Below are 24005 nucleotides of genomic sequence, written 5' to 3'. Positions count from 1 at the left end.
CTGAGGAGCCAAGGCATCCACTGGGCTTGATCTTCTCTATTTTATCCAGTCCAAATTTTAGAGCACTTCATGTTTTCCTTTGCTGAGAAACTTTATAGGAGACACTGATTGTCATTTTTCCAACAGGGGTGGGGGTTCTCACATTAGAGGCAGCGTGCCTGTTGGGATTTGAACCAGGAATCTCTAGGACACAAGTGTAAAGCTCTAAACTGTAAGCCTTTCCTCTTTGCCAGTCTCTTTAAAGGAGACTGACAAGAGCATCTCATCATACTTTAGACAAAGAAGATGTTTACCTTAAAGCACCTAGTCCTATTTGGTCATAAGGCTGAAAATTACAGCATTAAAAGGATAATAATGAAAGAGTCTATGCACATTGACTGAATATCAACTAAATGTTACGAAATAACCAGCACCACAAACAGATATGAACCTCACAATAGTGTAACTTTGTTATGTAAGGCTCTGCCACGTGTTTGCTGCGGCTTCTCTGAAGAGAACCAGATGTAGAATCTCTACAAACCCCAAAACATCCGACCTCTGACGCCTGAATCGCAATCGCTGCAGGCAACGGAGAGAAAAACAAAAGATTAGATCTGCACTTCAGAAAGAGAAGCGTTCAGAAGAATATGACTTCACTTTGTATGTCATGCATTCCTGTTGAATAAGCACATCCAAACAAAATTCTTCTTCAAAATGTAAAAAAAAAACAATATTAATTCTGATAATGCATGAAGAATACAATAGCTCATAATGCACAGTTAGACAGATAAAGACTTGCTGTGATTTATAATTACCCAAAACACATTGAATTGTTTGAACGGTACTCTGAAGCATTTAATGAGCCATTTAAAGAGCCTGTCTGGCTGTTAAAAGCGGACACAAACAGCTGTTTGACATCTGTAAAATGTTTGTTCTCCCTGAGACAAGATTTCCTCTCCTTTTTCTGCCTGCAGTTCAGCACGCGTCCCTAAACGGTCTGTGCTTGGCCCTTTGCTCAGAGCTGAAAGGAGCTGCAGCAGGAACGCTGTTTGTTTACTGTGGAGTTCAGGTTTTCCTCTTCAATCATGGATCGTAAAGGGCTTCAGGTGACACTTTGTCTTCTTCTGCTTGTGGACTGCTCGCTGCAGCAGACTTCTTCTAAGAAGAAAAATGGCAAGAAAGGTAAGACTTGCTGATGACTTGGACATACAGAGCTTTGAAGGGGTGCAGGATGAAACATTTCCACGGTTTATCTGGTTACAATGACAAACTTCAGTGTATTCAAGTGGGATTTAGTTAGGTTAAACCAACACATTGTGTATAATTAAGAGGTGGAAAGAAATTGAAACATGGAAACTGCAGCAAGCATTTCAGTCCCACTGAGATAAGGCGTTGAAGAACCGCTTTCGCCACAAAAGCAGCTGCAGCTGTTTTGGGGTATTTCTCTTACAGCCTTACACATTTAGAGACTGATGCTTTGAGACTGCTCTTCTTCACAAAAACAACTCAAGCTCTGTCCAATTTTCAAGTCTTGCCACAAATTCTAAGTTGGGTTCTTTTAGGACTTTGACTGGGTCATTTATACATGTGTATGCTGTGATTTAAGGCATTCCAGTGCAACTTTGCCTGTATGTTTAGAGTCATTGTCCTGCTAGAAGATAAACCTTCATTCAAATCTTAAACTGTTAAAGTCTTGCATATCTCTGTGCCTCCACCATGTTTTATAGTGGCTTTAGTTGAGTTCATTGTAGTGTATTAGTTTTCTCTCAGACATATCGTTTGACATGGCGGTCAGAATGTCCAATTTTGGTCTCATCTGACCAGAGCACCTTTTCCTGCTTGATGAATTTGGGGAGTCTACTATCCATAGCTGTTTTGTTAACAGATTCCTAAACCTGAGCTATGAACTCTTGGTTGCTTCTCTGGTTAAGTAGTCTGTTAGTTTAGGTGCTTGATTACACACAGATGGACAATTTACTGATTAGGTGACCTCTGAATTCATTTTAAATTATGGGTAGCAGAGCAAAGTAGACTGATGTTAAATGCATGTAATAAAAAACAACAACATTTTCCTTGTTAAAAATTTTGAAAATCATATGTAACTTTACTTCAACTCCATGATAATGTAGTTGCTACCGTCTTGGTCTATCCCACACAATTTCAATAAAATCCACTGATGTTTGTGGTTGTAGTGAGACAAATAATGCAAACTCTTGGTGTCTCTGAAACATTTTCAAAGGCACTGTAGCAAATCAATATAGACTTAAAGCTCCACTGTGGCAGGTACGTAGTCATACCAAGAAAATGTGTATATCTGTGCCTCTTAAACCAGATTCGGTAACCAGCGCTGCAATTGAGAAGCTGCAGCAACAGATTGATGACATTGTTCAGGAGCTGACCCTGCTGAAAGAGCACCAAGCCTTACAGTCAGGTATGTTTTCTTCAATGTGGAATGCAGTTCTCTAGTGTGTAGAGCTGCAAGCGTGTGTTTTGTACTAGTGGACAGAATGAATATCTGAGCCACATTCTTTTGATTTGGGCAACCAGTTTGTTTGAAAGGCACAAAGATCCTCGGAAAGTGTCTCCTGGCCGATCCAGTGAAGAAGACCTTCCAAGCAGCCAGTGATGACTGCTTTGCTAAGGGAGGCACCCTGTGCACCCCTTTAACGGGTGTCGAGAACGACCAGCTCTACAGCTACGTCCGCCAGAGTGTTGGCCCCGAGGAGCAAATCTGGCTGGGCATCAGTGACATGGCGACAGACGGACATTGGGTGGACCAGTCAGGCTCCAGCCTGCGCTTCAAGAACTGGGAGACTGAGATCACCCAGCAGCCCGATGGAGGTCTCAGCCAGAACTGCGCCATCATGTCCACCACGGCCAACGGGAAGTGGTTTGACGAGAGCTGCAGAGCTGAAAAGGCCTCAGTGTGTGAGTTTAACATTGCTTGAGAGCTTTGCTGTGGCTCTTTTGTTTAAACTCTGATATCCCTCTATGCAGATGATATTAGCATTAAAGCATAAGTAAGGATATACAGTTTTCTTTAGACCTCTGTTTCTACACGTCATTCAAAGAAAAAACAGTAAATGTCACAGTATAAGCTACTCAGTGGAGCAGTTATGTAAATTATAAAAAGCTCATTATGAATTAAAATATTTTTTAGAAATTCTTGAAAATGATATCTGAATCGTTTGACGGTGTACTGCATGTTTAATGTAATAAAACCAGTTTTTATAAATGAAGAACGACCATGCGTGTTTTCTGTGGCATCTTTCTAGTTTATATTTCTACAAGCTGTGCTGCTTAAATTACAGAATATTGACAGAAATGTATAACTACAATGGGAATCCTTATGGAGCTGTAAAAATTGCTATATAAGAGCTCATAAAAATGTCTTGGCTATTACAAGTTAGCAATTAAAATTGAAAAAACTTTTCATCCTGAAAGTAAAATCATTATGGTAGCAAAACAAATTGTATGGGAACAATCAGAAAATGTATTTTGTGGTATTTTTACATTTTCATGTAAGCTCTTAATTTACTTTTAATTCTATATTTTTAAGCAGCCAACACTTCTTGTAAAATTATCTTACAGTATGTGTGTTTACTCAGGTTACGTCCAGAACATCTTTGACAGGCTGCTTTTTCACTTAATTTCAGTGCAGTTGAGTTTAGTCTTGTAACTTTGATCCATTCATAGTTCATGAATCCAGAGCTTCCTGAACTCAACAAATTAGTCTGTGTTGTAGTTGCAGCACGCAGACACAGGCAACTTTATCAGAAGAGTCCAGCTAGCCGGAGCACACAAGAACTGGCAGAGGAAGAGCACATCACAAAAAAGTAGAAGAGACGTTCTGGCCGTGAGTGGATGACTGAGGCGGGTGTATGTAGGCAGGTGACCAGAGTTGATCGGGGCTAATAGACTGGTGACTGAACTGATTGGATAGTGACTGATTCAAGTCCAGACAAGTCCAAAATAAACAAAGAAAACCTAAATCATTACATCTGAAGGTCCTTAAGTTCCGGTTTAAAAATCCTTGTAAGCTGTTGTTGTGATATTTCTATTTGGTATTTATTACACGCTGTAAAGCCAAATTTATATCTGTGAAAGGTGCTATATAAATAAAGTTTACTTACTTATAAAGGACAAGAGAGATCTCTTTACTTATTTGTTGCTTCCAAAATGGAAGATCGGTGGTGCACAGCATCTTTGGATCTCAGCCAGATTGGCCAGAAGAGAAAAGGCACTGTTCGCTGGCAATGCAGAGGGGGCAGAGCGCACTAGTATCCGGCTGAAAGCTGCTATGGCTCCTGGCTCACCTGGATGATGATGACTTGGAGCTGTGGCAAGCGTCACGTTTCAGCGGGCAGCTGCGACTTTTTGTGTGGCTGGGCGGTTTTGTTTGGCCAAAACATTGATTCACTGGGAGATGTGGGATTCCCAGTATATCCTCTACGGGTTGAATTAACATTAAGTTTAGAAGTCCAGACCTCCTCAACTGAGGGAAAGTGATGCATCTTGGTCCTGCTAAGAGATACACTCATAGGGGGCCCACTATGCGCTACGGAAAATTACGTTCAGCTGAACGGTCTTCCCGCCACAGCAAAGGTGTTCAGAAGAAGGGTGATCACTTGGCTCTGCTGTGGTTTTATTAGGCGACTGCCATGCAAATGCATGGGCAGAGCTTTATACTATGCACCTAATAATGGTTTCTTTATAGTTTATTTTTCTTCCGTCACCGTTAATACAGCCCGAACCGTAGGGTCTACCCCCACAAACTATATATCAAAACGTGCGTCTCGATGCCGTGAAGTGTGCTATTTGTACTTCATGCCATTTCCACTTACCATGGCAACGTAGTTAGCGAAAAACAACGCCAAAAAGTCCAATACAAATCAATGGAGAAAATGTTGGAATTTCCCCCCAGTTACAGTGGCCCACTCTGCCGTTTTTAAACATTTCACAACTCCCAAACAACTTCAGCCTACTCGCTCAATTTTCACTCTACGTACACCAATTATACATCAAAACGTAAGTATTTCTGTCTGGATTCAGGAAATGTAACCTTCAGTCGTGTAGGATTTACAGATTTTTCCCAAATTACCTCAGAGCGACACAAAGTCTAAACCCTCCTCATTCATTTCCTATGGAGCCGTTTTGAAAAATGACACATGAAAATCCCAAACAACACATGTTTTCCCAAACCGTTTCATGTACAGGCATGATACTTTCACACATGAATGTCCAGACCCTTCTGGCACTTACAAAAGAAGGAATTTTGTGGATAAGTGTTACGGTTTTGCCGCAGGAACAATTTGTTCGGGAGTAGCGAATGTGCAAAATCCTGAAAGAGGATCAGACTTGCTTCCCCCCAAATGATGCACTTTTTTACATCGTCGCCATGCCTACACCGATTTTGGAAAAAACATAAAAATAAGCAACACAGTCCTCAAAAGCCTGCTGATACTCACGGTGAAAGAATTATTTTGATATCTCTTATTTCTTCTCAGCTAAAGCCATTTGTTCGGGACACTTTTTAAAGGAGTGCTATTTTTTTGTATAAGATGCCATTTTGAGTTACCGTGGCGACATAATAAACAACAACCATACGAAATCATATTATCTTCCTTTTTGAGGCACTTTCCAGCGGAGGATTTGGACCAAACTAACACAGTACCATCACCCGGTGATACTGAACACAACCATATTAGCGGCTAATGGTTAGCATGTTGCTAACCGGAAGTAGCTCTAGGAAGGTCATACAAACTTCTGCTTGACAGAGTCTGTACTTCCTTTAGAGACAAAGCTCCACAACAAATCTCGGCAATGTCGAATAAAGTACGTCTATTTTATCAGGTGTCAAACATTCATTTTTGACCCGTCTTTGCCTCTGCTACATGTTGCAGAAATGCTTCAAAGACACTAAAATCACACGTTGCACTCAGTCCCCCACATGATAAAGATAATGATGAGTAACACAGGGCTGCAGCTGTCAGTGAGTCTCCATGACAACACTGCTACCGAGAGGCTCCTAGAAGGTCAGGGACATGCTCCATTGACTTAACATGGCACCTTTCGACGGCCACTGCGGGGGCTGTGAAGACCGTAGGAACCTGAAATTCGCAGTGTTGCTTCCTCTTAGCATTTTTGACGGTACAGTATGCACCACGAGGGTGGCGTCTTGCTAAATTTCTTCAGAAATTTTCTAGTTCCCAGGGTGTAATTTGATTTGTGGGCAGTCACAACTTCTGTTGTCGCCTGAGCTGTGGGCTGTCCAGGAAGTTGTAGTCCCAACTGTATTGCATGCTGGGAGTTACAGTTTGCCACATTATAACAGCATAACAATCCTATGTCCACATTTTCATGTTCCAAAAGCCCACCCCTACTACTAGCCATCTTGATCCACTCACAATCCAGATTATGCCAAAAACCACCTTCAAACTCTGAATATTACTTGCCAAATGTTGTTTCTGCGTTCCTCTTTCCAAACACCTGCGTCTTCACAGCTGCACCAGTCACAGCACGTCAGCCAAAACTTCTTGTTTCTCTCTGGCGCAGACTAAAAAGACCTGAGCACCTTTCCGGACGAGACCATTTTGTGATTGTGAAGGGGGAAGTAAACTGTGCATTTTAGGATTGTATTTCATAGCTTTATATAGAAATGGAAATGTGTTTTTAAATATTTCTGGAGATAGATAATATTTGTTAAATAAAGTATTTACAAGTCCTAGGTATTTTATAGATGTTTGTTATTTCTGTTAATTGGAGGGTGTAGTGGCTTATAAAAGGCTGCCTGTTTAGATCATTTGTAGCTGCTGCTGAGACCTCACGTGACCTGGTGAACAGGGTTCTCTGCATGTTTGTAAAGCCCTTCAATGTTGGCGAATAGTAATGGTGAGATGAGGCATTGAACCACTTGAGGCAATTGCTTCAGCAAAGGGTTCAATTCTTGATGTGTCATTTGCACATGAAACCACCTACTGGCCGAATGCATAATCACGGTCAGCAAAATAATGAAGCTTGCCTCTATTTTTAACCCTTTAGGGACCTTGGGATTGATCATTAATAAGTAACACCCATTAATGTATCTTATGATAATCATGTGTAAATATTTTTAACATAATCTGTGTGTACAATATTATATGGTTGGCTGCGTATGTTCTGGATCCTTGTGCAACTTGAACAATAATATGCAAAACGGGATATTGTAATCAGAAATAAGAGTTTTAAAACGGTTTTATTAGAAACTTCTGCATCCTTGAAGACACCAGTTTTTTTTTTTTTTTTTACAATTTTAATAAAGAAAATTCAATTAAAAACTGTACATAGTGAACAAAAAAGAAAATCCAAAACAAAGTCATAATTCTTACAAAAAAATTAATATTTATATTTTTTTATATAAAAATATACAAATAAATTATAAAACATGCAGTCAACCAAAACCAATGACTTAATCTAGACTGAAGGAGGGCTAGGGATAGGATGCTCATGGTCAGCAAACTCTGAAGGTTTTGCTCCAACATTTTCATGAGAGGAACCACTTTGGAGGCAGAAACATCTTCCTCAGCAGACAGTTCAGCAGCGGCATCATAAAAACGAGACAGCAAAGAAACGCACCCTCCAATATTGTTGAACTGATGTTAAAGGTGCATTGTGCAAGTATTTATTTTCTTTCCCATATATGCCCCTACAGTTGCCTGACGTGTGAAATTAGTTATCTTCTATTTACTGCATTTGCGTCTGTAGGCCCCATTAGTCAGTTTGAGAGAGCGAGTCGGGCCGAATCCTCTGGAAAAGCGCGTGCATGTGACTCGCTGCGCGCTCTTGTTCAAATGGTTAGAACTGCTGCTCACCCGTGACTTTGCTGAGAGTGTCTGCTGTCACCGAGGTATTAGAGAACTCCGACTGTTTTAGAGATGGATCACAAAAGACCAGCAACAACCTCTCCTCAGACGCCATCACAGACTCCACACAAGGGTATAAAAATAAAATAAATCTGTAGTGCGATGAAAAGGGCAAAATTGGACTCAGATCAGCGAAGGAGCAAAACCAGAGTAAATATCGGGGCAGGTTTCATGATATGGATGGAGCTCCGATTTGCTCTGGAAATGAAAAAGTGACCAGCAGTTGACCGTCTTTTTGCTAAAAAGATAAGAAGCTGTGACAGAGATCTTTTACTTCTGACAAAATTTGTATCTGCTGCGTCGGGAGCAAGCATTCAGCAGAAATAGCTCCGCCTCATTGCTAACCAACTATTGCACTTGATAACTCTTCATAACCATCCATGGCGTTCATACGCTGGCTCACTCATCTTTTTTCCTGTGTTATTGGCGTCTTGGGGGAGCCGTGATCCCTTTTACACTTCAGTCTCACAGACAGCGGCCTCGTCCTGGCTGCAAACCCCGGCTATGAAGCTTCATACCTGCCTGCAGTCATACCGGGCTTTGCAGCCATCGTCCTGGTTGCAAAGACAGTGGACAGCGGTCTCACAGACAGCGGTTTCTGTGAGACTGACTACAAAAGTGGGAAGGCAATCACGGCTCACTCACGTAACTGGAGAGCGAATGGTGCTTCCCCCGGTGAAGTCACCAATAACACAGAAAAACAACGAGAAGTTGCTATTTTGACATGAATAAATCGGAGGAGCAGTGGTCTGAAAAGTTGCTAATCTAAAGTCGACCCCCTTAGTAACAAACTAAAGGAAAGAAGATTCAACAAAGTCCAATGGAAATCCAAAAGCTAAACCAAATACTCCGCTCAGTTTTCTCTCTCCAGCTCTAAATCGCTGTTGGCCGTCATGAGCTCCATGTAGCTTGGAGCCCTTTTGGGAAGTGGGGGATCTTGTTTGGATTGGAAGAGCGACACGTCTTCATAGATCGGTGGCCTTTCGGACTCAGCGTTATAGGACTGGTAGGAGTCATCATTGTCATAAACACCGTATCTCTGCCTGTATAGCAGGTGTGAGTAGACTAGTGAGTCATCGATTGTGGCATACAGATGGTTTTCATCCTCGCAGCCTGCTGGGAGGCTGTTGGGTCCGAGCTGGACATTGTTGCCTGGATTGTCGGCCGGCACTGCTGGAATGAGCTCTCTTTTCTTCTTCCTGGTTATAGTAAAAAAAACAAAAAAAAAAGAAACATGACAAATGTTAAAGTTTGTTTTTAATTGATTACACGTACTTAATCTCTATGCATATCAAATGCCTTTGCTTTATACGGTATTAGGGGAATTTAACATTAACTTGTGTTTAAACCCATTCTCTTTTTATCAGATAACAATTTTGTGTTGCTTTTTTTCCTGCATTACTTATCTCGTCGAATGGAGTGGACTGAAACTTAACACACGTTAAGTCTAGAAGAAAAACCTGTTACAGGTAGCAACACACTTGAGAAGGAGACAGTGGCTCACCTTCCAGCACAGATTACCCTAAACTTACAGCCAGACCTACAATTAACTAATTTAGATAAAAATATGTTCATGTTTTATGATGGCCCAATCAAAGTTCAGAGCTAAATTTAGTTTAGCAAACCTGGAAGAGGGATGCATGTAAAGACTTGCAGCTGAATACAAATCTGCACATTTGAAAACCATCTATTACTTTTCTTCCACTTGAAAGCTACTGTATGCACTACTCTGACTTGGCCTATAACACAAAATCCTCAAAATATATTTTGTACTTTGTGATTTAGCATGACAAGATGTGAATCGGTTAAACATGCAAGGCACTTTACACCTGAGAAGATGAAAAAGGTTTGTAATGAAAAAGCAAATTAGCTGGAAAACTCACTTAATCACAATGCAAACCACCAGCAGCACTATGATGGCAATGACGAACAGGGCAGCCACCACTCCAAGTATGACCTTCAGATTGCTTGAAACTGAGAAGAAAAAGAACAAATCCACAGTGAAACATGGCGGTGGCAGCATCTGCTTCTCACCCCTCCCACGGAGCCCAGGTATACTGCCAGTGACCAGCTTTCAGAACGTGTGTCCCTGTGTTTAATTGTCTTCCTACATGTTTCAAAAGGTTGCAAATAAAATCAATAGAAAGTTGTTGTTCCATCCTATCATGATCAATTTTAAAAACACATACCAGCTCAGAAAAACAGGTTGGTTTAATGCAATGGGATGTTTTATACAACTAGTCCATGTATAACACCAAGATGATGATGCTAGGCGTAATATTTATCCCTCTGTCTGGACAAAGTAAAGATAAAAAGTTTTCTGCTCAAACAATAAATGTAGTCTATGGTACAATATTAAAATGTTTTGTTTGGATGTTTGGATAGAAAATGTATGAATATTCAGTGTGTTACTTTTTTGTGCAACTGTGCAAGAGTATGTTATGTACACTTGTGAAAATGTTGCGAATTGGGAATGATCCCTAAGAAAAGATCTGTTTCATCTACAAAAATCAAAGTGAGTCTCTGTGTTCAGGTCTACCAGACTCTGTCTATAAAAGAACAAAGCATCCATAAGTCTGCTACACAACCTGCAACCCACACAGCATCATAACATTTGAAGCAATGTTCTGCACAAACCTTGAGAAGCAGACACTTTGAATTTCATGGAGACCTCAGCCGAACCAGAACGTCTTTTGTCCACGACACAGGGTTTAAGCCTGAGTGAGAAGTTCCCCTGAATCTGTGCCAGCTTGCCCAAAACTGGCGTGAGAACAGTCGGTGTCCCTTTAATGTTGTACTCCAGTCTTGTCTGCTTCTCCAAACAATTTGGCTGCATAAAGTCTGTGAAGTTAATCTCTGCCTTGTGTTTATGGGGGATCTGAAAGTACCACGCTATTTCCTCTCTGTTGGGAAAACTGTCTGGGTAGTTTGGTGACATTAGCTCTGAGGACATCGATCCTTTTAGTAATGTGACTGAAATGTTGGCGATGGCTATGAAAGAAAGAAATAATCAAAAATGTGAATGTAGTAGATGCAAAAAATAAACACAAACAATACAAATGTAACTTACTTTCTATTTTCTCTACTACAGACACATTAAACTGGCCAAACATGAGCCTCTGGCCTGCTGGGAGGTTCAGAGAGAAGCTGCCCTGATTCAGGATCTGAGCTTTACTGATGGGTCCAGATGAGCAGTATTTTCCTAGAAGAACGTCTGCTGCTCTGAGAGTGTAGGTGTGTTTATCGTTACAGCTGTCCGTTGGAGCGATCTGTCTCAGCCCTTTCTCAGCAAAATTTATCTGAAATGATTTCTGTGGATAAGCCTTAATATTCCAAGTAAATCTGCGAGAAAAATCCAGTAACCCTGAGGATCCTCCATCAGACTGGATGATGCGGCCACACAACGTTGAGGTGCATTCTGACAAAACAAACATACAATTTTGAAACAAAATTAGTGAATTATGAAATAAATTTATATATATAATTAAAGCTTTTACTGCAGACTAACATTTCTACTTTTAATTTGAAAGCAATTAGTCAACAGAGAAAAATATTTTCTATAAAAAGTAGGTTTATGTACAGCCCTTTTTCACCAGCAGGACAACATTAACTCTTACATAACATGTCCCAAGGTTAAGCATCCAGAGAGATGTATGGCCATTTATTTTTTGTTGTCTTGCAGAAAACCAGAAATTTACAGATATGTCAGAGTCCATGGTGCCATGCACTCTATCAAGGTCCTTGGGGTTTTTGGAAGAAAAGGAGGTCCATAGAATCACAGATCCACCTCCATGTTGGCCTAACCCTTTAGTTAAGGACACAGCACCAGCACTATGTTTTCTGTCTGCAGCAGATAATTTTTATTGCAGGATTTAGGAGGAAAATTAGAGAACCATGCAGTCAGCAGGGCCAGAACAGTACACTGTTTTTAGCTCAACCTTATTGTTGAAATTATTTGTAGATTGTCTGTCATAATGTCAGATTATGTGTATATAGTAGGAGGATGAAAATCATTTGTTGCCGTTTAAAAGAAAGATACAACAAACTTTTTTTCATGGCTCTTATTAGAACAAGTTTTGTTATTGTTCATGAAGTTTTGATTTGACATCTGAAGTGTGAACCTGTGCATGTTAAGAATAACCAGTGATTTTTTTTTCTGATGTAGGAGGAGTGCAAACAAACTGGTATGTAGACAGCACCTATAATGATCGTGAACTCACAGACTTGACCTCTCGCAGACGTCTCAGAAAAAAGCGCAACAATAAATTTGTTTTAATGCTATGAGTCTGGCCCTACAGTCTGTGCATCAGCTCTGATCTGCCACTGCCTAATTAGCTTTATTCAGTTCACCTGGTCACCTGCCTTAATATACTGGCCTCCCACAGCCTCATAGTAATAGTAATATCATCTTTATTGTCATTGAAACATACATTACAATGAAATTTGTTCTCTGCTTTTAACCCATCACCCTTGGGGAGCAGTGGGCTGCCATGTTCGGCGTCCAGGGAGCATTCTGGGGTTAAGGGTCTTGCTCAGGGACCCAGAGTGCAGGCGCTGGGGATTGAACCGGGTACTTGCATCCTTCTCTGAGTGCAAGCGCGCTGCTCTAACCACTAGGCCAACACTCCCCATACACCGAGACGCAGCTCGGTAGGCAATTTGGGGTTAAGTGCCTTGCCCAGGGGCACATCGACATGTAGCAAGGGGAAGCTGGAATCGAACCCACAACCTTGCCAGACGACTACTCAACCCATCAAGCCACAGTCGCCCTCGTCTGGCAGCCCTCATGCTGCCAGACTAGCAATCAGAACATTTTGGATGCAGCCCTGACTTGTTTGGAGAGCTCCTTGGTCTTCATGGTATGATGCCTCTTGCTTAGAGGTGCTGCAGCTTCTGGGGCCTTTCAGAAATGTTGTGTTAATACTGACAGGTCATGTGACCCTTAGATTGCACCCAGGTGGACTTTATTTAACCAATTATGTGACTTTTGAAGGTTATCAGTTTCACCAGAACCTTTTTAGTGGTGCATCATAGTATAGGAGGTGGATACATATGCACGGGCCACTTTTTAACCCATCACCCTTGGGGAGTGATGGGTATATATATATATATATAAAATTCTCATTCACTTCACCAACTACGACTATTTTGTGCAGATCCATCATGTACCATAAAACAGGTTTGTTTACAGGTTGGAATTGAACAAAATTAGTAAAAAGTCCAGGGGGTGAAAGCTGTTGTAAGATACTGCACTAAAGTGCAAAATTATGTCACTGGAACAGAAGATTAATTTATTCTCAGGCCTTTCTCACAACTTTACCAGGAAAACTAACAAATAGAATAAAAATTCACATGAGACATTAGTTGACATTAGTTTTACCTATGTTGCGCATAATTTCCACAGTGAATTCTTCTTCAGGCCTGGGGCAGTCAAACTCTATTGTCACGCGAGTGTTTTTATTCAGGGTGAAGATTCTGTCACAATGTCGATTTAGTTTGCTGCCCAGGACACATTTGGGCACTTTGCAACTGCTGGCTTTAGTGCTGTTGATGTAGATGGTGGTGTCCTGGTCAGGGGTAACAGTAAATGTTTTGAATCCTGGAGAACACCACAAAATGATAATTTAATCACAAGGAGAGGAGGGACAAACATCTTTGTATCATCTACAAAAATCAAAGTGAGTCTCTGTGTTCAGGTCTACCAGACTCTGTCTATAAAAGAACAAAGCATCCTATAAGTCTGCTACACAACCTGCAACCCACACAGCATCATAACATTTGAAGCAATGTTTTACACAAACCTTGATACGCAGATACATTGAATTTGACGGAGAGCCCAGCAGAACCAGAACGTGTTGTGTCCATCTTACAGTTCCTCAGCCTGAGTGAGAAGCTCCCCTCATTCTGTTCCGGCTGGACCTTATCCAGGCGAACAACCTGCGTTTTTCCTATGCTGCTGTACTCTAGTCCTGTCTGATCCTTTAAACAAGTCGGCAGCTTCAGGTTCATAAACTTAATTGCTGCCTTGTGTTTATTGGGGACCTGAAAGTACCACTCCATCACGTCATCATTAGGAAAACGTCTTGGGTAGTTTGGTGACATTAATGTTGAGGACAACGATCCTTCTTGTAATGTGACTGAAATGTTTGCACTGGCTTTAAAAGAAAAAAAAAATACAAAATGGTTAGTGTGGTAGATGCAGTAAATAAATATGTTTTAACAAAAACAAATGTAACTTACTATCTATTTTCGCTGCTACAAACACATCAAACCGGCCAGGTCTGAGCCTCTGGCCTGCTGGGAGATCCAGAGAGAAGCTGCCCTGATTCAGGATCTGAGCTTTACTGATGGGTCCAGATGAGCAGTATTTTCCCAGAAGAACGTCTGCTGCTCTGAGAGTGTAGGTGTGTTTATCGTTACAGCTGTCAGTTGGAGCGATCTGTTTCAGCCCTGTCTCAGCAAAATTTATCTGAAACGATTTCTGTGGATAAGCCTTAATTTTCCAAGTGAAAATGCGAGAAAAATCCAGTAATCCTGAGAATCCACCGTCAGACTGGATGATGCGGCCACACAACGTCGAGGTGCATACTGAAAAAAGAAACATACAATTTTGAAACAAAATAAGTGAATTATGAAATGTTTATATAATTAAAGCTTTTACTGCAGACTAAAATTTCTGCCTTAACTTTGAAGGCAATTAGTCAACAGAGAAAAATATTTTCTATAAAAAGTAGGTTTATGTACAGCCCTTTTTCACCAGCAGAACAACGTTAACTCTTACATAACATGTCCCAAGGTTGAAGCATCCAGAGAGATGTATGGCCATTTATTTTTGTTGCCTTGCAGAAAACCAGACATTTACAGATATGTCAGAGTCCATGGTGCCATGCACTCTATCAAGGTTCCTGGGGTTTTTGGAAGAAAAGGAGGTCCATAGAATCACAGATCCACCTCCATGTTGGCCTAACCCTTTGGTTAAGGACACAGCGCCAGCACTATGTTTTCTGTCTGCAGCAGATAATTTTTATTGCAGGATTTAGGAGGAAAATGTGAGAACCATGCAGTCAGCAGGGCCAGAACAGTACACTGTTTTTAGCTCAACCTTATTGTTGAAATTATTTGTAGATTGTCTGTCATAATGTCAGATTATGTGTATATAGTAGGAGGATGAAAATCATTTGTTGCCGTTTAAAAGAAAGATACAACAAACTTTTTTTCATGGCTCTTATTAGAACAAGTTTTGTTATTGTTCATGAAGTTTTGATTTGACATCTGAAGTGTGAACCTGTGCATGTTAAGAATAACCAGTGATTTTTTTTTCTGATGTAGGAGGAGTGCAAACAAACTGGTATGTAGACAGCACCTATAATGATCGTGAACTCACAGACTTGACCTCTCGCAGACGTCTCAGAAAAAAGCGCAACAATAAATTTGTTTTAATGCTATGAGTCTGGCCCTACAGTCTGTGCACCTGCTCTGATCTGCCACTGCCTAATTAGCTTTATTCAGTTCACCTGGTCACCTGCCTTAATATACTGGCCTCCCACAGCCTCATAGTAATAGTAATATCATCTTTATTATCATTGAAACATACATTACAATGAAATTTGTTCTCTGCTTTTAACCCATCACCCTTGGAGAGCAGTGGGCTGCCATGTTCGGCGTCCAGGGAGCATTCTGGGGTTAAGGGTCTTGCTCAGGGACCCAGAGTGCAGGCGCTGGGGATTAAACCGGGTACTTGCATCCTTCTCTGAGTGCAAGCGCGCTGCTCTAACCACTAGGCCAACACTCCCCATACACCGAGACGCAGCTCGGTAGGCAATTTGGGGTTAAGTGCCTTGCCCAGGGGCACATCGACATGTAGCAAGGGGAAGCTGGAATCGAACCCACAACCTTGCCAGACGACTACTCAACCCATCAAGCCACAGTCGCCCTCGTCTGGCAGCCCTCATGCTGCCAGACTAGCAATCAGAACATTTTGGATGCAGCCCTGACTTGTTTGGAGAGCTCCTTGGTCTTCATGGTATGATGCCTCTTGCTTAGAGGTGCTGCAGCTTCTGGGGCCTTTCAGAAATGTTGTGTTAATACTGACAGGTCATGTGACCCTTAGATTATACCCAGGTGGACTTTATTTAACCAATTATGTGACTTTTGAAGGTTATCAGTTTCACCAGAACCTTTTTAGTGGTGCATCATAGTATAGGAGGTGGATACATATGCACGGGCCACTTTTTAACCCATCACCCTTGGGGAGTGATGGGTATATATATATATATATATATATATATATATATATATATATATATATATATATATATATATATATAGATAGATATATATATAAAATTCTCATTCACTTCACCAACTACGACTATTTTGTGCAGATCCATCATGTACCATAAAACAGGTTTGTTTACAGGTTGGAATTGAACAAAATTAGTAAAAAGTCCAGGGGGTGAAAGCTGTTGTAAGATACTGCACTAAAGTGCAAAATTATGTCACTGGAACAGAAGATTAATTTATTCTCAGGCCTTTCTCACAACTTTACCAGGAAAACTAACAAATAGAATAAAAATTCACATGAGACATTAGTTGACATTAGTTTTACCTATGTTGCGCATAATTTCCACAGTGAATTCTTCTTCAGGCCTGGGGCAGTCAAACTCTATTGTCACGCGAGTGTTTTTATTCAGGGTGAAGATTCTGTCACAATGTCGATTTAGTTCGCTGCCCGGGACTCTTTTGCACACTTTGCAACTGCTGGCTTCAGTGCTGTTGATGTGGATGGTGGTGTCCTGGTCAGGGGTAACAGTAAATGTTTTGAATCCTGGAAAACACCACAAAGTGATAATTTAATCACAAGGACAGGAGGGACAACCATCTTTGTATCATCTACAAAAATCAAAGTGAGTCTCTGTGTTCAGGTCTACCAGACTCTGTCTATAAAAGAACAAAGCATCCTATAAGTCTGCTACACAACCTGCAACCCACACAGCATCATAACATTTGAAGCAATGTTCTACACAAACCTTGATACGCAGATACATTGAATTTGACGGAGAGCCCAACAGAACCAGAACGTGTTGTGTCCATCTTACAGTTCCTCAGCCTGAGTGAGAAGCTCCCCTCATTCTGTTCCGGCTGGACCTTATCCAGGCGAACAACCTGCGTTTTTCCTCTGCTGCTGTACTCTAGTCCTGTCTGATCCTTTAAACAAGTCGGCAGCTTCAGGTTCAGTAACTTAATGGCTGCCTTGTGTTTACTGGGGACCTGAAAGTACCACTCCATCACGTCATTATCAGGAAAACTTCTTGGGTAGTTTGGTGACATTAATGTTGAGGACAACGATCCTTCTTGTAATGTGACTGAAATGTTTGCACTGGCTTTAAAAGAAAAAAAAAATACAAAATGGTTAGTGTGGTAGATGCAGTAAATAAATATGTTTTAACAAAAACAAATGTAACTTACTATGAATTTTTGCCACTACAGACACATCAAACCGGCCAGGTCTGAGCCTCTGGCCTGCTGGGAGATCCAGAGAGAAGCTGCCCTGATTCAGGATCTGAGCTTTACTGATGGGTCCAGATAAGCAGTATTTTCCTAGAAGAACGTCTGCTGCTCTGAGAGTGTAGGTGTGTTTATCGTTACAGCTGTCCGTTGGAGCGATCTGTTTCAGACCTGTCTCAGCAAAATTTATCTGAAACGATTTCTGTGGATAAGCCTTAATTTTCCAAGTGAATATGCGAGGAAAATCCAGTAATCCTGAGGATCCACCATCAGACTGGATGATGCGGCCACACAACGTCGAGGTGCATGCTGAGAAAAGAAACATACAATTTCGAAACAAAATAAGTGAATTATGAAATGTTTATATAATTAAAGCTTTTACTGCAGACTAAAATTTCTGCCTTAACTTTGAAGGCAATTAGTCAACAGAGAAAAATATTTTCTATAAAAAGTGGGCTTATGTACAGCCCTTTTTCACCAGCAGAACAACAATAACTCTTACATAACATGTCCCAAGGTTGAAGCATCCAGAGAGATGTATGGCCATTTATTTTTTGTTGTCTTGCAGAAAACCAGACATTTACAGATATGTCAGAGTCCATGGTGCCATGCACTCTATCAAGGTTCCTGGGTTTTTTGGAAGAAAAGGAGGTCCATAGAATCACAGATCCACCTCCATGTTGGCCTAACCCTTTAGTTAAGGACATAGCGCCAGCACTATGTTTTCTGTCTGCAGCAGATAATTTTTATTGCAGGATTTAGGAGGAAAATGTGAGAACCATGCAGTCAGCAGGGCCAGAACAGTACACTGTTTTCAGCTCAACCTTATTACCGAAATTATTTGTAGATTGTCTGTCATAATGTCAGATTATTTGTACATAGTAGGATGATAATATTCATTTGTTGCCGTTTAAAAGAAAGATACAAACTTTGTTTCATGGCTCTTATTAGAACAAGTTTTGTTATTGTTCATGAAGTTTTGATTTGACATCTGAAATGTGAACCTGTGCATGTTAAGAATAATCAGTGATTTTTTTTCTGATGTAGGATTCTAGGAGGAATACAAACAAACTGGTATGTAGACATCACCTATAATGACTGTGAACTCACAGACTTGACCTTTCACAGACGTCTAGCTGTCTCCTATCAATACCTCAGAAAAAAGCGCAACAATAAATTTGTGATAATGCTATGAGTCTGGCCCTACAGTCTGTGCATCAGCCTCTGCACCTGCTCCGTTCTGCCACTGCCTAATTAGCTTTATTCAGTTCATCTGGTCACCTGCCTTAATATACTGGCCTCCCACAGCCCCATGCTGCCAGACTAGCAATCAGAGCATTTTGGATGCAGCCCTGACTTGTTTGGAGAGCTTCTTGGTCTTCATGGTGTGATGCCTCTTGCTTAGAGGTGCTGCAGCTTCTGGGGCCTTTCAGAAATGTTGTGTTAATACTGACAGGTCATGTGACCCTTAGATTATACCCAGGTGGACTTCATTTAACCAATTATGTAACTTTTGAAGGTTATCAGTTTCACCAGAACCTTTTTAGTGGTGCATCATATAATAGGAGGTGGATACAAATGCACGGGCCACTTTTAAATTTATTTCTTTATTTATATATATATATATATATATATATATATATATATATATATATATATATATATATATATATATATTCACATTAAGACATTAGTTTTACCTATGTTGCGCACAATTTCCACAGTGAATTCTTCTTCAGGCCTGGGGCAGTCAAACTCTATTGTCACGCGGGTGTTTTTATTCAGAGTGAAGATTCTGTCACAATGTCGATTTAGTTTGCTGCCCGGGACACATTTGCGCACTTTGCAACTGCTGGCTTTAGTGCTGTTGATGTAGATGGTGGTGTCCTTGTCAGGGGTAACAGTAAATGTCTTGATTCCTGGAAAACACCACAAAGTGATAATTTAATCACAAGGAGAGGAGAGAAAACATGTCTGAAATATTATATTAAAAGTACTGTATAATTAATGTGCTTATTGTGAGTCAGTCCTATGACTGAACAGGCCTCTCTGCTGCTGTGTTGGGAGGAAGAACAGTGTTGGTTTTCACTCTCTTTACCTCATGTAACTTTCTCAGACAATATTTCTCTCAGTGGATTGCATGTTAATGTGTGATAGCAGTTTTATGAGTCAGCTAGGAATAGAGGGACCTCACACTAGATAAATTAGCTTGAAAGAGACTGTGAAACACAACTTGTTCATCTGTGACAACAAACCCCACAATGAGGATAGTTGTCACATACTATAGGGGTGGTTGTCCCAGCAAAAATGAGAATTTGGAAAAACTAAGTTTTCAATAAAACCTTTTATTTCAAAGGTTAAAATTTCAGATCTTAGTTGAAACAACCTCACGTAGAGGCAAAACAACCTTGAATATGTTAACAGAATTTATACTCAAGAACAATTCAGCAGAACAGAAATAGGCCTACCAAAGGCCTGTTACATCATTCTCTCACTTCCTGACAGATATAAAGTGGGTTTCCAGGTGTGCAGACCTGGCGTGTCTACCTTATCTGAATGTGCTTCAGCCATGTCTCTTTGGGTCTGCTGTTTGAAAAGGGCTCCACTCCACACCTAAGAATTATATCTTTTTCTGAAGATGACTGTTTGCATGCATATTTGTCTTCATGTTTGCTAACAGTAGAGAGACTAATATTTCCTGCTGGTGGCCACAGATGAATTTTCTCTCCAGCCTCCTCTGATGGATTAATTTGTGCCCTGCCAGAGTTTAATAACTGGTGATGTGAAACTCTAAGCCTACTTTCATATTGAAAGGATTATTAAGTGAGGACCTTCCTTGCTATGGCCTAGGAAAGAGAAAAAGAAAAGACTATCCTACCTATACCTCACCCTTTATAATTTCAAATTAAGGCTTTAGAAGAAGAACACAGGCAATCTGAAATGTTACATTTTGAAATAAAAAAACAATGTCAGTTGTCAAACTATTCATATGATTTTGTAGCTAATCTCTTAGCTCTCTATTTTGGTAAAGATTTGGCATATATGACAAACCCCATTTTCCCCTACAACACCTCTCACAGCTATTTCATACCAGATTATTCCTACAATTTGTCACTTTACAACCAAAAACTTCAATGTATTTAAAACTTCTGTTGACAATAATAGTTCAGTGGAGTCTATATGTGCACCCCAGATATCTAGCCTTTATGAAAGCAATTTTTGACAAAAAAGCTACAAGAAGTCCTGTTAGGGTTACTTGGCTTGTAGCTTTCCACAAACCAAGTAGAAAACACAGGATCAAAATGGAGCTCAAACCATGATTGAGTATCATCCTGAAAACACAATCCCAATAGTGGAACATGGTTATGTCAGCATCATGATGTGGGAAGGGTTAAAAAAACTCCCACAGCTAATATTCACAAACAGGATTCTCTTTACAAAAGAAGGTATGAAAGAAATGTTCTGCAATAAACTTGTACACGTGACTGACATGCCCCTAAGCTCATTGACTAATCTATTTCCGGTCCTTTATTCCTTTTATGGAGGAGTGTACATGTGCGCCCGACATAAACGTGACATGTTTCCGTGTTGGTGAGTGGCGGAAATACGTAGAGTTACAAATCTGTCAGGATACCTGATACAACCTTTGTGTTGTATCAGGTGCTATAAAAGAGCTCAAAATTGTTGCTTACTCAATAATGTTTCAACCATAATTAGAACATTGTGCAAGTCCAGGCTTGGCGCCTGGAAAACAAACAAACATGTATAATATTGCTTTCTTTACTATTTTTGTAGTTTAGCAAAGACAGAAGTACTTCTTCTGTCAAAGGCCAAAATAGACGACATCAAATTCTACCTGAAACTGCTGGATAAGAACAAGTGTAAATACAGTAAGACTGTTAATCATGTTGGTGGTAATGACACGTGTTTACGCCTATCAGAGGTCATTAAAGTTACTGTTGCTTCTGTTTGTAAGTTTGCTAAAACATTGTCGGACTCTCTGCCACTGCAGACTCTAATTTTCTCTGGTCCCCTGCCTGATCTGACCAGTGAGGACATATTTAGCTGCATGTCATTATTCAACCGCTGGTTGTCTAAGTGATTTCCTGAAATTGACGTGGGCTGCATTGGGTGTAAGGGAAAATAGCTCTCGCACCTGATCTACATGGCGATGGTTATCTGTCACAGATTTTCCCTTCCCCTCGCACCCAGGGAGAAAAGAGGGAAAAGAAAAGCGTCCGCATTCCCCGAGAGCAGAAAAAGGAAAATTTTAAAATTGATAACCAGAATTCTGTTGAACATTTAAGAATTGCATTGATAAAATCAAGCGCTCCTAAAAAGAATGATTTCACTGAGTAAATCATTTTTTAAAATGTTATTTCCTCAAATAACATTTTGTCTAACTTGGGATTTGCATTGTAAATGGGTTGAAACACATACCAAATGTTGCTCTAAATTAGTTAAGCTAATTTAACTCCATTCCATGCTCTTTGAATCAGATCTTCAGTGAACAGGATTCGCAGAATTATTCTGATTATGATCAACCACTTTTGTTTGTCTTTTGTTTTTGTTTTAGCATGTAAATAGTTCCTTAGCTCAGGTTCTTTTTATCCTAATTTTGCTTAGTAGTTTAGTTAAGTTTCACTAGCCTAGTAGAGAGGTTTTATTGATTGAAGTATAGTGTTAATTCAGATAAACAGCATTATATAGTGATGTTCTATGGATGTTTGTTTAGTTTCTGTTAATAAATTCTTAAACTTGAAGAAGTTGTCACTCCTTTATTCTATGTGTGTGCAGAGTTTGCTGTTGAAAGATCGCTAGTGTTCGAATTCATCCCTTTCAACTATTGTCCTGATATCAGCTTAAGAGCTGATCATCACCAGACAATAGTTAACAGAGTTATTTATTAAACATTAAATAACTTTAAACGGTGTATAATTGCACAACACAGTCTCTAAAAGTAGAATGAGAGGATGATCCTTTTAGTTTCAGGCTCCTTTCCTGTGGAACCAACTTTCAGTTTTGGTCCGTGAGGCAGACACCGTGTCTACTTTTAAGATTAGGCTTAAAACTTTCCTTTTTGACAAATCTTATAGTTAGACTGGCTTAGGTTACCCTGAGCTGTCTCTGTAGTTCTGCTGCTATAGACTTAGACTGCTGGAGGAAATCAACATCTATTTTTCTCACTCTACTGAGTTTTCTTACTGTTCTCCAATTTGGATTATTTGTTGTTATTTCAACTTTTAACATCCAAGGGGGAAGACCAGCTGCCATTACCATATAACATAGAAAAGCATAGAAAGGATTCCTGGATCTGTGTGTGCTTCTGTGTTTTTTTTTATGTGTCTCTGCTCTGTCTTCTGCAAAGCGATTGACAATATAGACGACTGTTCCCTTTGGCCCCACTCTCTTTCAGAAGGAGTGAATGCTGCTTGTCTAGTTTTGATGCAATCTGCTGGGTTTCCTTAGATAGGTAACCTTTTTGACCAATCTGTCTGGATTATATGATTGAATTTGACTTATTAAAGTGCCTTGATGATATGTGTTTTGAATTGAATGAGATGAATGAAGGATTGAAACCTTCTGCAGCTTGGGTAAGGGTAAGAAAGCATTAGGGGGTAGATGTGTGTGTATGCCACTAAAAACAATGTGGATGGATCTGGCCCAAACAATGTAAATGTCAAAAGACATGGTCAGAAAGCTCTCAGTCGTGACAAACTATTTGTTTTATGTTGAAGTTCAGCAAAATCTCATCTGATTGGTTGGAGTGAGAGCCAATGAGATGCTTTTGGATAAAGGCGAAGGACCGCTGCTGTGTTACAGCGTCTGATAACAATCTAATGTATAATGCTCTCAAAGTAGGCAGCTGAACCTACACTATCTCATAAACTCTAACCACCACCTTAGGACAAACACAAAATCCAGTTTAAATAAAGCAGAACAAGCTTGATATTAAATAGCTCAGTTTGATTAGACAAAATATCAAGGTTGCCTCTAACAGTTGAGTTTCAGTTTCATTTAAAATAAATGCAACAATAAGTGAAAGTGATAAAAAAAAAGCAGGCACACCAGCTAAATTTAATTATCATGTTATTAAAATGTTTTTCCCACTCACCTGAAACAAAGGCGACAGTCGTGATAAGAAGCAAAGTCTGCAGCGAGACTCCTGATTTATCAGAAAACATGTTGTGCTTCTGTTAAGATGATCCTGGAAGTAAGAAGCGAAGCTCTTGCTTCACAGCTTATCATTGTCTGATGTTACTAGCATTCTTTGTTTGCACCTCCCTCCACCTTCCAGGTGTAGCGCAGGTAGTTCCTTTCAAGATTCACATAGCTTGTTTTTTTTCCTTTGTGACGTACTCAGCAGCAGCAGAATCTAATTGCAAGCAGGTAAAACTCAATAACAAAAGAATGATATGCTTAAAGATGAATTAAATGTTGTGATGCATGTAAAAAAAGAAACAACCCCCCCCCCCCCCCCACAAAAAAAAAAAAACAAAGTCCTGGTATGGGTTATTTTAAACAAAACAGTGATAGTATAAATCAGTAGATTTAAATCCCCTGAACTTTAAATAAATGCAAAAATAACAGGTTAATTAATCACAAAGGATAAGCAGA

The 24005-nt window shown here is 40.1% G+C and overlaps 3 protein-coding genes across 3 annotated transcripts; 1 reads left to right on the top strand and 2 right to left on the bottom strand.

Annotated features, from left to right (window-relative positions):
• The first annotated feature begins 767 nt into the window (after positions 1-767).
• Positions 768-3215, top strand: clec3ba (C-type lectin domain family 3, member Ba). The gene is made up of 3 exons (XM_012852372.3): positions 768-1161; positions 2312-2410; positions 2527-3215. The coding sequence occupies exons 1-3, from the start codon at positions 1065-1067 to the stop codon at positions 2925-2927; spliced, it is 597 nt and encodes a 198-aa protein (XP_012707826.2). The 5' UTR covers positions 768-1064; the 3' UTR covers positions 2928-3215.
• A 4175-nt stretch (positions 3216-7390) lies between these two features.
• LOC105917508 (CUB domain-containing protein 1) lies at positions 7391-11208 on the bottom strand. The gene is made up of 4 exons (XM_021310534.2): positions 10951-11208; positions 10518-10871; positions 9764-9854; positions 7391-9079 (listed from the first exon to the last, which is right to left on the bottom strand). The coding sequence occupies exons 1-4, from the start codon at positions 10991-10993 to the stop codon at positions 8734-8736; spliced, it is 834 nt and encodes a 277-aa protein (XP_021166209.2). The 5' UTR covers positions 10994-11208; the 3' UTR covers positions 7391-8733.
• Positions 11209-16468: 5260 nt separating this feature from the next.
• LOC118557494 (CUB domain-containing protein 1-like) lies at positions 16469-23580 on the bottom strand. Its single transcript, XM_036127621.1, has 5 exons — positions 23503-23580; positions 19088-19306; positions 17349-17696; positions 16910-17263; positions 16469-16707 (listed from the first exon to the last, which is right to left on the bottom strand). Exons 1-5 carry the CDS (start codon positions 23570-23572, stop codon positions 16469-16471), a joined length of 1230 nt encoding a protein of 409 aa, XP_035983514.1. The 5' UTR covers positions 23573-23580.
• Between the last annotated feature and the right edge of the window lie 425 nt (positions 23581-24005).

Source organism: Fundulus heteroclitus, chromosome 3 (assembly GCF_011125445.2).
Source record: "Fundulus heteroclitus isolate FHET01 chromosome 3, MU-UCD_Fhet_4.1, whole genome shotgun sequence".
NCBI classification, from domain to species: Eukaryota; Metazoa; Chordata; class Actinopteri; order Cyprinodontiformes; family Fundulidae; genus Fundulus; species Fundulus heteroclitus.
This window is presented reverse-complemented; position numbering and strand designations above follow the sequence as displayed.